General features: G+C 37.9%; 1 protein-coding gene across 9 annotated transcripts in view; it reads left to right on the plus strand.

Moving 5' to 3' along the window:
- Nucleotides 1-17,188, plus strand: part of otud7b (OTU deubiquitinase 7B) — a 28,351-nt gene that overhangs the window by 5,296 nt on the left and 5,867 nt on the right. For 5 of the 9 annotated variants that reach the window (XM_052578327.1, XM_052578321.1, XM_052578323.1 and 2 more), the window contains 9 exons: nt 11,327-11,507; nt 11,983-12,153; nt 12,420-12,647; nt 13,042-13,143; nt 13,479-13,606; nt 14,189-14,295; nt 14,397-14,524; nt 14,791-14,940; nt 15,254-15,368. In XM_052578327.1, coding sequence (XP_052434287.1) covers nt 11,423-11,507; nt 11,983-12,153; nt 12,420-12,647; nt 13,042-13,143; nt 13,479-13,606; nt 14,189-14,295; nt 14,397-14,524; nt 14,791-14,940; nt 15,254-15,368 — 1,214 coding nt within the window. In that variant the 5' untranslated portion in view covers nt 11,327-11,422. The remainder of the gene's footprint in view (nt 1-11,326; nt 11,508-11,982; nt 12,154-12,419; nt 12,648-13,041; nt 13,144-13,478; nt 13,607-14,188; nt 14,296-14,396; nt 14,525-14,790; nt 14,941-15,253; nt 15,369-17,188) is intronic. The other 4 variants (XM_052578328.1, XM_052578322.1, XM_052578329.1 and 1 more) reach the window with 1 other exon arrangement.

The following is a 17,188-nucleotide window of genomic DNA, read 5'->3' on the forward strand; positions in this document are numbered from 1 at the left end:
TTGACATTAGAAAAGTTTAGTCATCAACGTTTTGCCAATAATTTATTAGATGGATTCCTTTTTCCTATTATTAATAGAATGTGAGCACAGTGTGCCGCTCTCAGCACCACCATAATAAAATGTCCTGCCTCTAACACATCAGCCAAGCAAAAATACTTATCGTCTTATGTCGATATTTAAAAAAAAATGCCAAATATTGGCTGAAATATCTGCCTTGGTGACCACTAGTTTGAAAATATTGATTAGGAGTCACAGAGGACTGCATCTGGACGGTTTAGCACATTTTCTTAACTGCAAATGGACAAATTAACAGTTACTCCATGCTCTGGCTGAACAATTGGTTTGCTTTGCACTAATTACTTTTTAATGAGGGGCTGGACAGGATGCTAAAGAGCATATATCTGTGATGAAGTCCTTGAATTTCCCAAGAGTGTAGACATCCCCACCCAGCCCCATGAGACGGCCTTTGATTTCAGGCCTCAGTGTCTAATCTTTGAATGGTCTGTTTTGGTGCATTAGTGAGAGAGTGCAAGCTGGGTTTTGAGAGCAAACTGGTTCTATCTCCTCTTTGCCACATGACAGAGCCCTAGCAGTGATGTTACATAATAATACTACACATCTCATGTCCAAATGGATTACACCAGAAACAAGTTTGCTTGGCTCATCAGATCTTACAAGACTTCTTTGGACTTTGTTTGATTTATGCATGGACAATAATTCACTTTGCTCATGAAATTATACTTAATGCACTGCTGTAATTTGTATGCACAAGAATGTGCATTTTATTAGCAAGAAAACTTCATTTTATTTGGGCCATGGATGTGTTTTTTTTTATGTATTTTTTTTTATTTTTTATTATTATTTTTTTTTTCCAATTTTGCTAATGGAGCAGAATCTTTAAACTTCAAATATGTTCCCGTTGGCTGTGGTCAGGACATGGTGTGAGCGTGACAAGCATGAGTCAAGTTGTGATTGACAAGCAGCCTCTCCTGCTTTCAATCTCAGCAGTGGTGGTTGCTTGATACCAGTTGGGCTCATTAATGCAGCTCTAAAACCACGGGGATCATTCATCCCATAACCCTTCATCAGTGACTTCTGATACATCTGTCGAGGTCTGCTCCAAACCTCAGAAATTATTTCAGCTCAGACTTTCTAGTCCCAGTATTGCATTTATATTCAGATCATGATTGTCTGGCCACCTTAATTTAGATTTTTATTTTACTAATTTGGATTATGAGCAGCAGAGATGGCTGGTTAGTGTTTTATCTTGCTCATGTATGCTGGTGTTTGTCACTAGTGAGTTCATTATTAGTCATTAGGTCTGCATGAGCAGACACCACCTGAAGAGAAACAACGTCTATAACATATTCAAACAAACCTCTTTAGTTGCTGACTCTTGTGTTATTAACTTGTGTTATCTGTCATTGCACCTGCAGCTATTATTCTAATTTCTAACTCGCTCATGTATTTTTGTCAGCTTACTTTTGGGGATAAAAGAAGTCAAATGTACTATGAGCAGTTTTTGAATCAGATATCAGCTACCATGGAGAAGCAGATTGTTGCCATAGAGTAAACTTTGTTAACTCAAACTCACATTAAGATGCGAGCAGTGCTCCATTGTCATATTTATATTACCATGCTTTTCATAAGATATATTGAGGAGATCTGACAAGCAAATCAGGAGAAGCATGTCAAGTCTTGTTGCATGCATCTGAACTCAACTGGGGATTTTTTTCCGCTGTCCTGGTCAGTATTTCAGGCTATTATCAGGTCCATGAAGGCTAAAAAACAATGACGTTATTGCTTTACGTGTGTTTGTGTGTGTGTGTGTGTGTGTGTGTATGCTAGGGGTGACACAGTTCAACTTTTTCAAGGTTCGGTTTGTTTCACGGTTTTAGAATCACGGTTTCGGTACAGTTCGGTATGTGCTATGTTTATGGAAAAACTGTACTTTCTAATAAAAATACAAAAATAAGAATATTCTGTCCAACTACAAGCAACAGCACAAATAAATACATTAGAGTAAAGATACAAAAAATAAACAGTGAGTTTCTGTTTATTTATTTTTTTAGGTACGTCTAGCATTAGTTTTATACAGAAATTTAATTAAGTTATCCTATTTAAAACATCACTGCTTATTGGACTGTAAAAATTTAAGATAATTTTTTATTAAAGTTTCAAAAGCTTTTTAATCAAGGGCAGTGAGTGGTTTCTTTGTTGTTGCTGTTCGATTTATATAAAGACTGTCACTTTTTGCGTGCTTCGGGTGAGTGTACGCACAAATCTTCTCACCGCATGCAAGCTTGCGTCCTTTGTCTCTTAGATGTTTAAACTGGCAAAGCTTAAATGAGTTTAGTTTAAACGCATATTAACGTGTGCTATTCGGGTCTCATTTGTGAGCGGGCGCTATCAGCACACGCGTGGTGACGGAATAAATGACTGCTCATATTCCTGCATGCCGCATTTGCATTGAACAAGAGTGAATGGATTGTCCAAGGTTTTTTTTTTTTTTCAATCGCTGTTGTTGTAATGTCTGGGAAGTCAGAATGCACATCCATCAACAGAAAAATATGTTAGCTGAACCCTGTTTGTTTTACATGTTATTTATAGCAAACCATATTACAGAAGCTTTGTCAGATTTAAATTGAACCATGGTCCCAGCACATACCAAATCATGTGTGGTGAACCGAACAGTTCCTTTTTTTTTTTCAGTGAATCGTGCCATTCCTAGTATGAGTGTGTGTGTGTGTGTGTGTGTGTGTGTGTGTGTGTGTATCTCCAAATGTATAAACATATGCACATGGTCATTAAAACATGTTTGACAACACCGCACTAACCTGAGTGACAGTTTCTTCAAATGGCCCAGAACTCTCTAACACTGACCCAGGGTCATCTTTATGGAAGTATAAATTCTCTTTATCTTTATAGGGGTGCAATGGTTGCAAGTGAATGTGTTATTTCCATAAACTGATGCAAATCTCTGTTATTAGTTTAACCTAAACACAATCGCAGTCATCAGTCATATAGGTTAGAGGGCTAGAGTTCAGTGCACAGAGCAAACACAACCGTGTTGACCTCTGCTTGTGTGTCTCTTGTTTCAGTGATCCTGCTATCTTAAAGCACCCACGTGTTGGCAGCAATGCACGTTATGTAACAGACAAAAGCCCAGCTAGCCAATGCAGAAAAAAATCTGTTGGGTGCTGTCTGTTTACAATCCATCACCTAGGTGTCACTGGCAATACCAGAATACCATAATGATGCTACAGATATGATGTTGAGTGTAGGACTGGGCGATATAGCAAACGAAATATTTAACAACGATATAATATTGTTCAATATCAATAATGACTTTCTTTTTTTTATAACCCTTTTTAAAACAAAGAGAATTATATATTTTTTTCTTCAAAATTTAACCACTGTATTTTTAATTTACCCAGTTTATTAAAGGCTGCTTTTACATGCTTTTTTTTAAAGATCGTTATTTTGTGTATTTGGTGTATACATATGTTGACATGCTTTAATGTAAAAAAAAAACACAATTTTTCAAATACTGTACATTAATGTAGGTCTATGTCCCGCCCCTCTCAAATGCGTTATTTTCTACAGAGTCCCTCCTTCTGACAAGTGCAGTCTTCTCTGATTGTCCAGCTGAACCAGTGAATTGTGATTGGCCGAACACTGCAAGCACTCATCAGAAATGTAACGCCCCTTTCCATAAGCGGTTTTCTCTGATAATTCAGACGAAAAGATTTCTCACCAGAGAAAGCAATATTATGTATAGAGGACTCATTAATTTTAATGATGGATTTGTTTATTGCATGCAGCTTTTGATTTCATAAGATGTTAATTGGATTACTGTGATGTTTTTATCAGTTTGGACTCTCATTCTGACGGCACCCATTCATTGCAGAGGATCCATTGGTAAGCAAATGATGTAGGGCTGAAACAATTCATCGAGTAACTCGATTACAAAAAATGAATGAGGCAAATTCCTCTGCCTCAAAGCCTCTTTTAATTTATTTTAAATCTCACGTCAGGTTCTTTGCAATGATTTTTTAATTTGACACAACGCGTTCACGTCACCCACAAGCGCTGAGTCCGAAATACTGCAAGGAGTCAGCAGTGGTTTAATTTTCTGGCCGCGGGCAAACCTAAAGAGAACATTGTGGTGTGTGTCCATTGCAAGATAGAGCTGGCATACCACAACCACATAGGGCCCTATGATTGCCGCAATGCAGAAAACACGGAGGGAATCACGGAATCCAGTCATAAAAATGGAATTTACAGTTTAGCGCGGAATGGCACGGAATTTGCCTAAAATTTAATGAATTAACCAAAAATATGTCATTGCACTTAAATCAAATCACGATATGGACTAATATTAATATTAAGCCGGAACAGTGTATTTAAATATGAATACTGCATGTTCTGCGTATCTCTGTTAATGAATGGCGCAGAAGCGCGACTTTCGTTTATCACACACACTGAAGCTCGCGTGACACTCCGGTGATTTCACCGTCTTTCCTCTCACTAAATAAGGACGTGAACACATGTACAACATCTCCAGAACTGCTCTGACAGTCACTTCATGAGCAGTTGACCATTTGGTTTGAGTAAAATTAGGGTCACATCACATACACAGAACTGTAAAGGTATTTAAATTATTTAAAACCCAAACTGAATGGCACTAAATGCACTTAATTCTTCTGTCAACTTTATTGTCATTGTTAACCGTACAAGTACAGACAGAGAAACAATGGGTAATAATTAAATATTTATTTTTGATATATGCATTGCATTCTATGCATTTAAAAAATAAAAATATTATTTTTTTCTAAAAAAGGAAACTTAAGCACTATTCGGACGGGACTAGTTTTCTAAACTACGTTTGAGTTTCGATTCTTACCACCTGACGTCTGATTTTCATGTACCAATTCGGATGGGACTAACATCTCCGTGTTTATTACAGAGGTGGGAGGGTCTGATTTGTGCATCTGGGCGTCACAGAGATTACGCGCTCTGTATGCGTGCATTGCATTCATTCAGAATGATTGCCTTAGTATTATTACACAATAAATACTAAATGGCTAGTATAGCAAAACCATGTTAATGTGTGGTTCCTTTAGTTTAACTTGTTTTCCTTTTTTTTTCATTTATTTTTTATTAAATGTAATTAAAACATTATGTAACTGAGTACATAAATGAACATGAGTATTCTTACCTGATGCTGATATTACAATAGTCGGTATTAACAGTTCACGCGATCTTGCTCATGATTTCATTATTTGTATTTTTTTTTATTACTATTTATTTGCCGCTAAGCAAATATATCAAACATCCGCGCGGTAAGAGCATCTACGGTAATTCACGTTGGCCAAAACACACAAGGAAACGCGTTGTGAAATAAAATATCACCGGCAATCACAGACATTCGCATTCGGACGGGATTAGTTTTCTCAGAGGATCACTGAGTTTGCTGAAAAACGGTAGGTAATTTGCTCTGGAATTATCACAGAGGTTGTGTGAGAAAAACACAGACGTGGCAGATTCAGACGGGATTAAAATCACCAAGTACGTCTGTGAAACGCAGATTTCTCTAACGACCCCCTGTAAAACTAGTCCCGTCCGAATAGGGCTTTATTTGTTGCATTTTAAGGGACCCAGGAGTCTTATTTTCTCTTGCATAATTAATATTGCACTTTAATTAAGCAAAAACATTTTTGGTAGAATACTCGATTACTAAAATATTCGAAAGCTACGGCCCTAAAATGATGTAATGCAAAATTTCTCCAAATCTGTTAACACCCCTAAATCTTTGGCCTGAGCGCGAGTACATTTTCAGAAAATGTAAATTTTTGGGTGTACCACAATTTATTTTATTTTTTAATAGAACTGCATGACTTCTGTCTTTTCCAGTTTTGTTTGTTGGATGGTCCTGCTGAGAGATGGACTTATGACCTTGTCCTGGGGTCCCAGACCTTTAGAACTACTGCCCTGTTGTGTTTGTTTTGTATTATAGAAGATGCTGACTCACTCTAGCTAATGTTATGAAGGATGTCAGATGAGTGTGAAGCAAGCTATATGCTGCTGAGTCGTTCAAGGTTTTATTTAGCTCTTCATATTTCCTTTGAACATTGAGAGGAACTGTTTTGAGTCACTAATCTTATACCCACCCAGTGGATTAGTCTGATTAGCGGCTCTGGGCAGGAGCTCTTAACATGCCTTGAAATCATCAGATAGAGATGTTTGCTGTTGGTTTTTCTCTAGCTGCTCTTCTATAGTTGCCAAACAAAGTCAACACGAGAGGGAGAGCAGCTCCCTCACTGAAAAAGCTCTTTATGTCCATCAGTGGCACTGTGAGCCGCCTGCCTTTTTGTTGGGCGTAGGGGTGGAGAGGGCCCAGTAAGGAATCATGAGTCATGGGCATTATGTTGAAAAGTTTGAGTCAGAGCTTACAGGGAGGCAACGGCAGGGCTGACAGTATGTACCATTACAGCAGGGAGGGGAGATTTAAACCTGGGAACTTTTGACTGCAGAATGTCATCATCTTTATGTGATGACTCTGTTAGTTAGCATTTACACTGACGCCTTTGTTTGAGTTGATTTGCATTTTCCTGTTGAGGAAGATGTAATTGCCACATTAATTTGATCTGTCATCCAGCTTTGTTGTCTAATCTTGTTTCAGCAGCCATTTGAAATGCTTTTAACTGAGCAGCAGGGCTTGAATAAGACACTATGGTAGGGCTTAGTGTTGAGCGATATGGTCTTTTTTTCAAATCGTCATATCGTCAGCCTGTGAGATCGATGATGGACGATATTATCGTGCTTTGTTCTTGTCATAGCATAACTATTTACACGTCAAATATAAAGTATTCAAAAGTCAGCAATATTTCTTATTTATTGGCATGAACTTTCGTGAGGAATAACAAACAGCAACAGGAGTGCAACATTCTCGAAAAAATATATATGCAGAGGGGACGGCTGCCATAACAAAAGAAAAACATCACTTCAGGGTTCATTTATGATTTAGGGAATTAAAAATCTCCAAGATTATTTTTAATCATGATTCAATCCATTTAAAAAAACTGTTCAAAAAATGAAACTTTATATGGACTTGAGAACAGGCCATATGTGTTTTTTTATTGAACGTAACCGACACTAGGTAGGCATATTGTAATGCGCAAAAAGGCGCAAAATAAGGCCATTACAAATTCACTGGACAGGAAAACAAGTCGATCAACATTTTCGGAGTCCAGAGCAGAGCGTTTTTTCATAACTCATAACTCGTCTACTGCGCCGCGAGACCTCCAGACGTGCGTAAACGCGTCTTTACATTGAAATCATTCGCGCCAGACGAAGAGGTCGCAACTTTTCAGTGTTTTCAACCACATACTGTTTATACAAATAAATTCACATAAGTACTAAAAATACATTTTATAAAATACACACTGATGTCTATGGAAGAGGTAATAATAATCCTTTCCATTATAATTCGACACGTTTTATTCATATCAGATACACATTGTGTAAGTAACTTCAGTGTTTACATATTCTATTCCCAGTTCACCAGCCACTTACTTTGAAGTATTTCGGGAATTCATGTGTTGTAAACATAGAGGTTGTAAATCCAACAGATCCGATTCTCTGAACTGCGTCTGCAGCACAACCGGCGGCACCCATCGCGCATACAGCTAACACCTAACGCAACAACTACAACAACTAACGCGATCATTATAAAGGTGTTTAAACAACAATATACTTCCACTTGCATGTATTTGACAATCGGAATATCAGATATGTCATGCCATAACTAACACATTTGTGAATATTCTGAATAAAAAAGGAAAAATGATATAAAAGCAGATCATCATTCATTCAGCGCTGTTGCTGCTGCAGTGTGTCACGTGACAAGCAATGACATGTCACCATGGAAACGCCGCCCCCCCTCTCACAATATAGTTCCCACGTCCCTAGTGTGTGCGCGCTGGCTTTAGCGGTGCAGTCAAGGGCACTCGTAAAACTTATGTTTGTTGTGACTGCCAGAGTTGTATGCAGGGCGAGCGCGGAGAGGGGAAATCTATATCGTCTATATCATTGCTTTTTTCGATATTAATATCTTGAAAGTTCATATCTAGATATAGATACAATAACGATATATCGTTCAGCCCTAATTCTAACATAACTGTGGCATTAAACTCAGTTAGAGAGGGCTCGTTTAAAATACTGCACATATTTAAACCGTTCAGATTTCTTGTTAAAGTGCAATGAAATGCCTTCTATCTGCAGACAACGTACGTCTGTTTGTGGATGGAGACTTCTTCAGCGTTTATTTCACATCAGAACATTCATTCACAGATTTGCACACAGACTAAACTTACTAGAAAAATGTGAAGTGTGACATAATAGACCTCTGTAAATAAATACAATATAAATTCACATCTTGCACACTTTAATGCCCTTTGAATGTAACGTTTACGTTCCCTTGGAACTGGAATCATGGTGGAATTTCATGTGAAGTCCACTTCACAGGGCACTTACAGTCGAATAAGACCGTACTTGAATGCTGCCTGAACAAGAGACCTCCTTACTGTCTCGGGAATGCGCTGGCGGATCTCCACCAAATTCGAAGGATTCCTTCAGCTTGAGGAGCCCTCTCGAATGCACGGGTGGTCTCATTCGAAAGAGCGCCTCTAGACGTACACTCGATTGCATTCGAGAGGGTTCCTCAAGCTGAAGGGATCCCCTGAATTTGGTGCAAATCTGCACCATTATGGAGATATGGCTGTTCAAAGTTTCAGTGGTTTTCCATAGACTTAAGCTTTAAAGCGTTTCATCCAGGTCGCCAGTAGCAAACAACGGACAAACTAAGTAATTACACCATTTCAATCATTTTATCTGCATTATAGGTTCTGTTAAAAATATATATATAATCAGCATATCTGCGGCATATTAACCAATACCAATATATCGGCGACATGCTCATATCGGCCAATAATATAGGCAAATCGATATATATGTCGTAGTTTTAATTATGACATTTCTCTAAATGAGGCATAGACTTGAAGTCAATATATATATATATATTACCAACAAGTTGGGACAAAAATATTGCAATATAATAAAAAAAAAAACATGTTCTGTGGGGAAATAAAAAGTGTTCTGTGGTGCAGCAGGATTGTGTATCCAATTTATTCTTTGCTCTTTAAATCACCATAAATGTAACTTTCTGAATTATTAAAATCATTGACTTATTGCAGGTTTTTGAGATATACATATTGCATTATGTACATAATAATTTTAATAAAAGCAGTAACTGATAGTTCAGTGGCATTGTTCAGCTCCTCCAGTGCTTTCCTGTGCTTGCTTCTCAGCTGACCGCCACTTTCTGTCAGGATACTTCGGGCAGTGCAGTTTAAGGCATAAAGGATCAGAGCTTTTATGTGCATTTGATTTTATGCAGCCTTCAAGTCATGTTGGAGTGAATGTATTCTACACTGTAAAAAATTAATCATGGGTCTTGTAATTTTCATAAAAAAATATTAATGTGATAATTTAAAATAATGTTTGGATTTAATTAAATAAATTGTGATTCAGTGTTGTATAATAAAACCAAGAGATGTGTTTTCTTCATTTTTTTTTAAAGCAGTTTTGGTGCTTGAATTGGGGAACTGATTAAACTAAAATAGTTAAGGAAAGAAGGCTGCCTATTTATTTTAAGAGAATTAGCTCTTATTAGAATTAGTTTTATTCTAGAGGTGATTGTTCGTTCCCAGCATGCTTTGCATATGGCTGGATATGGAGAGTACATTTTGAAATTAAATGATACTTTATGTTTTTGAATGAAGGGAAGCATCTAATGTTTAATGTTCAGTTATGTTTGACATTTGTAAGAGTTTCTGTTACCGGTACATTGAAGTTTCCATTGCACAGTGCAATCGTTACCACTGTGCAGAAGAGTAGAGCTTATGGTTATGGATACCACTTCGCGAAGGCATTAAGCCTTGTTTAATGAGCAGTAGCTTTGCTAGTGCAGTGCTTTCCAGCATTTCTCAAGTATTTTCCTATTTGAGCTGTTTGGCTGTATACAGTCTTTTAAATATATAAAATAACAAAATACAAACAGACCTCACAGACCTCAAAATCACAGACTTTTGAGAATCAACTTAAAATAAATGAACACATTTCCTAATTATATTAAATTCATTGTGTCATAGATTAATTAATTTAGGAAATTTCACATGATTTATTCAGGTAGATTCCATTTTAAAAAAAACAAGCCTGAAAAACTACTCCGAAGTATTGTGTGTAATATTGTTACCTTAATTTTTTTAAGTAATTAGCTCATTACATTTTTTACAGTGTATGAGATACTTGCACATGAATGGTACTTTCTGTGAATATTTACTGTAGTCTGTGTGTGTTTTGTGTGTTGTGCTGTTGATGAGGAATCACTATAAAGCTTACTAGGAAATAGTACTCATTTAGCCAGTTTTTGAGCTAGCAGACTTGCGTGACAAAACTAAATTTTCCATCATTATCTATGCATCATTCTTGTGCTGACACAGAGAAAGCTTCAATTACACACACAACTTGCTCTTCTTTGTGTTGCATTTGAACAAAAAAAGTTTCCTGTCTTACATAAAATAAAAAAGAGAGACATAAACAAAACTGCTAACTCAACCATTTATTTAGACTAAATGACTAGTTTGAACTAAAATCATTTGAATGCACGTTTGTAATTATGACTTTCAAATCCACAAGTAAGAAATTCTCACGAGGACTTCAAGAGTTAAGAACTAAAACAAATTTTAATGCTATGCTGATTGGTTAGGTTAGCTCAAAAAGCATTGACAACTTGTTACATTATGTCTTTAATACCACTTTTGATCAATTTAATGCTTCCTTGCTGAACAAATGTTCATTTATAAAAAAATAAAAAAAATTTGCTCACCCCAAACTTTTATGTGTATGTGACAAAATTACAATTGTTTTATTATGACTTTGGAGGTCAGCAGAAAAATAATCCTTTTTTATGAGCCCTGTTTTGTGTTTGGGTGGGTGTTTTTCCCCTCCATATGTTGTAATAACATAATTTGGGACTTTAAAATGTGCCTGATACAGTGCTATCATAGTAGCCATCTTTCTAATGAATTGTATATTCTCTGTAATGGAAACTGAAGCGTACTGCTAGGCTCCACAGCAGAGGTCACAGGAAAGACATGTAACTGCTGGAGTCAACAGATCTCTGGTGATGTGCACCAATATGATGCACAGAGTCAAAGCTTAAACATGGCCTCACAGTCTGTTTTCTTCTTTTGCTCTTTAGGTGTGGCCAAAACAGTTCTTCTGCTGTGAAGGAGAATTGCTCTCCTGTCTTTTCTCTCTCCTGATGCCCCCTTCTGCATTGTAAATTCATGATCACATGACTTTGGATATGGACGCAGTCCTGTCCGACTTTGTCCGTTCTACTGGAGCTGAACCCGGACTGGCCAGGGACCTGCTGGAGGGTGAGTCAAAACCATCCTCTTCCTCATCACCCTATACAGACATAAATAATATTTATGCAATTTTCATTATGATATTGTACGTATGTTACTTTTCTTGATTATACATACTCTACAAAACTACATGAGCCATGTAGCGTTCAATATGGTGTCTTCCCTGACTAAGGTCTTTATGATTAAATGTCTGCAGAAGAGCAAAAACGCATCTGTATAAATGTGTGCCGTAAAGCCTTAACAAACCCATCACATGTTGCCTAGCAACACTGGTGATAAGAGAATGAGTTAAAACATGTATAATTCTGCAGTATGCATGCTTGACAGTCTGTACTGACCAGTATTTGCACAAGCAAACGCAGCGGAATGTGTCATTGAACTTGCTGCGATATCGAGTTAATATTTAAACTCCTTAGCTGAGGTGCAGTGGAACTATGAACTCTTATTTTCTTTGCATGCTTCATGAAAGTGGCTTTCTTCGCAGGAAAGAACTGGAACCTCTCGGCTGCGCTGAGTGACTTTGAACAGCTGAGACAAGTGCACGCTGGGAACCTCTCATGCACCTTTGCTGAAGAGAGAGAGTATCCTTCCTTTGAAAAAGAGATGGCCCGGATGGGGCGGCCTCTCTTGCATCGCCAAGATGAGGTTGTTCAAGGTACGAAAGCACTAGAAGGTCTGTCTGCATGGCCTGACTTTAATTCTCAAATGTGGTTTGTCATTTTTGTAAATGATTTACCCTGATCATGACAGTTAGTTGCTTATGTCATTTCAAAGCCTTGCCCTCTCTCACCTGACTCACATTGTTTTGCGAATTGAAGGTAGTAGAGGACTGATAAGAATAGGTCCACCAGATAATAGCTTACCAGTGTCTAGTTTTATATTCTCTAGTATACGCAGTAATCTGAACATGTATCATGGCAGCAGCCACAGAGAAGCGACTGTCGAGGGGAATCTCTCACGCCAGCTCCACCATCGTCTCTCTGGCTCGCTCACACGTGTCCAGTACAGGCGGCAGCAACGAGCCACTTCTGGACACTCCGCTCTGCACCTTCCAGTTGCCTGACCTCACCGTCTACAGGGACGACTTCCGCGGCTTCATCGAGAGAGACCTCATTGAGCAGTCCATGATGGTGGCCTTGGAGCAAGCTGGTTAGTTATTTCATTTCAAGAATCTCTCCTCCGACAGCTGAACCAAATATTTTGATATTGTGAGTTTTATAGTCAGATATTTCTAACTTGTTTCTGTTAGCTGCTTTAATCTCTACTGTCTACATAAGCATCCTGACTAAAATGTAACATTATAAGTGACTGATTTGAAATGCAGTACATAAGGCACCATATTGTGCTTCTCATGTGACGCACACAGAAGTTTTGTCATTAGCGTGATAGTCTAATAAGCTTAAAGATACACAGCACACAATTTTAATAGTAAAATAGTCTTCTTTTGTAGATTTAACTATTTAATTAATTATGAATGTGGATAAATATTTTTGAGATTTGAGAAATAAATGTTTTTTTTTTTTTTCTTCTTCTTCTTCAACAGGACGGTTGAACTGGTGGACTCATTTGGGGACCGGCTGTCAAAGTTTATTACCTCTGGCTACTAGTGGTGATGGGAACTGTCTGTTACACGCTGCGTCACTGGGTAAGTGTTCAAACTGACTTTTAGTATGTAAGCTATCAGCACAGAGTTTTTATAGATATTCATTCCACTTTAAATGTTTGTAAAAGTTTGTTGGTCTTACACATAGCTTGAATATTTAAAGCTAAAAATGTATTCTTCCTGTGAATTAATGTGTTATTGAGTAAGTTTCATAGAGTTCTATATAAGTGCTTTTTGTCTGTATTAGATTTATAGTGTAAAAATATAACTTATGTCCAAAGCAATGTTAAAAAGACTGCATACTTGCCTAGAAACCACTGCCAGGTGTAATCTTAAGATATTAATTCAAAAATTATGTTTAAAACATTATTATGCAGGTATGTGGGGCTTTCATGATCGAGACCTAATGCTGCGGAAGTCTCTCTATGCACTGATTGATCATGGGCAGGAAAGGGAGGCTTTAAAGCGAAGGTGGAGATGGCAACAAACCATGCAGAACAAAGAGGTTAGAGCACTTTATAATTATGTGTTTTACAAACAGATGGCAACAGATAATGCTGATCCATTTAGTATAAATTACCATTGTAAGGAGTATTGTGTGTACTTTTTTTACATTTTCTTAAAGAAATTAATACTTTATTTACAAACTAAACAAAAAAAGACAGCTAAGGCATTTATAGTGGTATAAATGATTTCTATTTTAAATAAACTATTTCGTTTTGAACTTTCTTTTCATCAAAGAATTCTGAAAAATAATCAGTTTCCACAAAAATAAGCAGCACAATTGATTTCTCCATTGATATTAATAAGGAATGTTTCTTGAGCTACTGATCAGCATATAAGAATGATTTATGAAGGATCATGTGACACTGAAGACTGTAGTAATGATGCTGACAATTGAGCTTTGATCACAGGAATAAATTACATCTATTACAGATTGTAATATTTCACAATATTCGTTTTTTTACTGAATTGTTGATCGAATAAATGCAGCTTCTTTTATATATATATTAGGGGAAAACTTGAAAATCTGCACAAGTTGGTCTTTATTTCAGCCTTATATTTGTGTGTTTGAATTTGTGTGTAGTCGGGACTGGTTTACACAGAGGAAGAGTGGCAGAAAGAGTGGAATGAGTTATTGAAACTGGCATCCAGTGAACCCAGGATACACTACAGCACTAATGGCAGCAACGGGTGTGTTTATTACATCTGATTTTATTTTCTGCTTTGAAAGCTGTAAACAGAGGTTTCTGGAGTGTTTTACTCATGCTGTTAGTGTGTTCTGTGTCCCGCAGTGCCGAGTCACAGGAGGAGCCGGTGTACGAGAGCCTGGAGGAGTTTCATGTGTTCGTTCTTGCTCACGTGCTCCGCAGGCCGATAGTGGTTGTGGCTGACACCATGCTGCGGGACTCTGGGGGAGAAGGTAAATAAAGACCGAATGTTCAATTTTGGAGGCCTTCCAAAAATTGAAAGAAGGCCTTCCTTGTATATCGAAGTCAAGTTGTAAAAATGGCTCAATCGAAATCTTAATAGTTATATTGTAACCAAGAACACATTAGCATGACTGTGATTGTAACAGAAAAATGCAGTGGCACACAAGTGTTGACTATGTCCCCTGTAAATAATGCATTTTCCATTTGTCCTGTCATGTTCCATAAGCAAAGCTTATCATTTTTGTCTGTTGTTTAGCTTTTGCACCTATCCCATTTGGAGGGATTTACCTGCCCCTAGAAGTACCAGCCAATAAGTGCCACCGCTCCCCTCTCGTCCTGGCATATGACCAGGCCCATTTCTCTGCTCTGGTCTCAATGGAGCAGAAAGACAGTTCCAAAGAACAAGGTGAGGAGTGGTTTATATGTAGCAAATCGGTTTGCTTTTTTAGGGTTCATGCAGTGTACTGTTCTTGCCTGATAAACCAGTTTTTCAAAGCAAGACGGAACAAAATCTGCAATAAGTTATTGTTTCCAGAAAGTCTTTATCCACTTTAATCCATCTTATTTCTTCAGAGTCCTTTGAGACTTGTAGTCATGGAGTTCATTTGAATACTGTATTGTGTTTGTAAATAAGTTTGATATAAATAAGTAGGGAAGTAGTGAAATTCAGAATGATACTAACCATTTGTTACCTTTTGTTTGGTTAAAAACCTCCACAGTGGTGATCCCTCTGACAGACTCAGATCATAAGATGCTGCCTTTGCACTTTGCTGTGGATCCTGGAGAAGACTGGGAATGGGGCAAAGATGACAACGATAATGTGATGCTGGCAAGGTAGGATTTCATTTGATTTCATCTGTTTAAGGAGTATTCTAGGTTTGAAACTATTTTCAGTATGCATTTGCAATCTGAATTCAATTTAGCAATGTGATTTATTTTATTTTATCTTTATATAAACATCAACATTTCCTAGTTTTTTGAGGCGCTCATCACTTTCTCTGCTCCACTGTCAGTTTCAGCTGTGCAATCCACTGTACAAGTGTGCCACCTACCGTATTTTCCGGACTATAATTCACACTTTTTTTAATAGTTTGGCTGGTCCTGCGACTTATTGATCAAAATTAATTTGACATGAACCAAGAGAAATGAACCAATAGAAAACATTACCGTCTCCAGCCGCGAGAGGGTGCTCTATGCTGCCAAAGATGCTGCTCATTGTTCCTGTAGCCTACATAGAGCGCCCTCTCGCAGCTGTAGATGGTAATGTTTTCTCTTAGTTCTTGGTTCTAAATAAATGCGACTTATAGTCCAGTGCGACGTATAGTCCGAAAAATACGGTAGTTTAATGAATAAAAAAGGCCCAGGCTCATTCATATAAATAAGCTCAATTGACAGCATTTTTGAGATTCTGTCAGTTACCACAGACAATAATTCAGACTCGGATTGAAAAAAGAATAAGAAGCATAAATTGTTTACAGTAATAACCTTGCATGTTATGTCTGAAGCGAGACATTCTGGAGAGTTTTGAAGCTAAAATGCATGGCTCATACTCTTGTTACAATTATATGAGTAATTTCTCCACATGTGTTTATACAATCTGAGGGATGAGTCAGAATTATTTCTTGTGGTAATCAACAGCATGTCACAAATGCCATCCATATATTTTCGCTTGTTTTAAACCTGGAACATTCTTGTAATTGCTTTGTGTTGTGCATATACCAAATTTGTTCTGAAAAATGTTTTTAAAATATTCCGGTTATTTTGGCGATGTGGTGCAAAATAACTCCGCTCTGGCTTATTTACAGCAGAGTTTAGTAATGTCTGACCTTAATGACGACATAAGCCCTGTGGAGCCTGCTGGGACTGTGCACTGTTGGCCACCACTCAAAATTAGCAACTCTCATTCTCTAATGCAGATTATCACTAAATGCTTTCTATGAATGGAACACTGAAGCCCCTTTCACACTGCCATTCCGGCAAATACAGGGGTAAAGTGTTCCTGTAATTGTTCCCTGGTCGCTAGATTTGGCACTTTCACACTGCCAGTGATGACCCGGTATATGTGCGTGCTTTCACACACAACTCGTGAAGATCCCGTAACGACACGTGACATCAGCGCGTGACGTGTAATGTACGAGTCGACAACGCTTGGAACGTTATACTTTAACTGAAGCAAGCAAACGATCTCGGCGTCAGCGCGGAAAGTGAGGAACTAACTGATCTCTGCTTCATTACAGTTTGCACATATGTTTTCGTCGCGAATGTTGATCTTCCTTCAAAACAGCCGGTAAAAGAGTCGCGCGATAACGCGCGTCATCACTTTGATACGGAATTAGATCTGGCTTTTGTTCACACAGCGCTCGTTCCGGATCGATTACCGCAATGTTACTATGTCCCCGACCCGGGTTCGATTCGGTAATCAATTCCGGGACGTGGTTGCTTTCACACAGAAGGCGACCAGGCAATGTTACGGGAATATTGCGGGTCCGACGTGCAGTGTGAAAGGGGCTTGAGAAGCTCTCAAATAGCTCAGGGCTGCATCTGTAGTTCCTTTTATTCCCACAGCTTTCACATGTGTCACTATATGAAATACCTCAGCACATGTTTCTTGTGACTTTTCCCAACTTAGCAAATGTTATTTTGTATTTTCATGA

This window comes from Carassius gibelio, chromosome B16 (genome assembly GCF_023724105.1).
Source record: "Carassius gibelio isolate Cgi1373 ecotype wild population from Czech Republic chromosome B16, carGib1.2-hapl.c, whole genome shotgun sequence".
NCBI lineage: Eukaryota > Metazoa > Chordata > Actinopteri > Cypriniformes > Cyprinidae > Carassius > Carassius gibelio.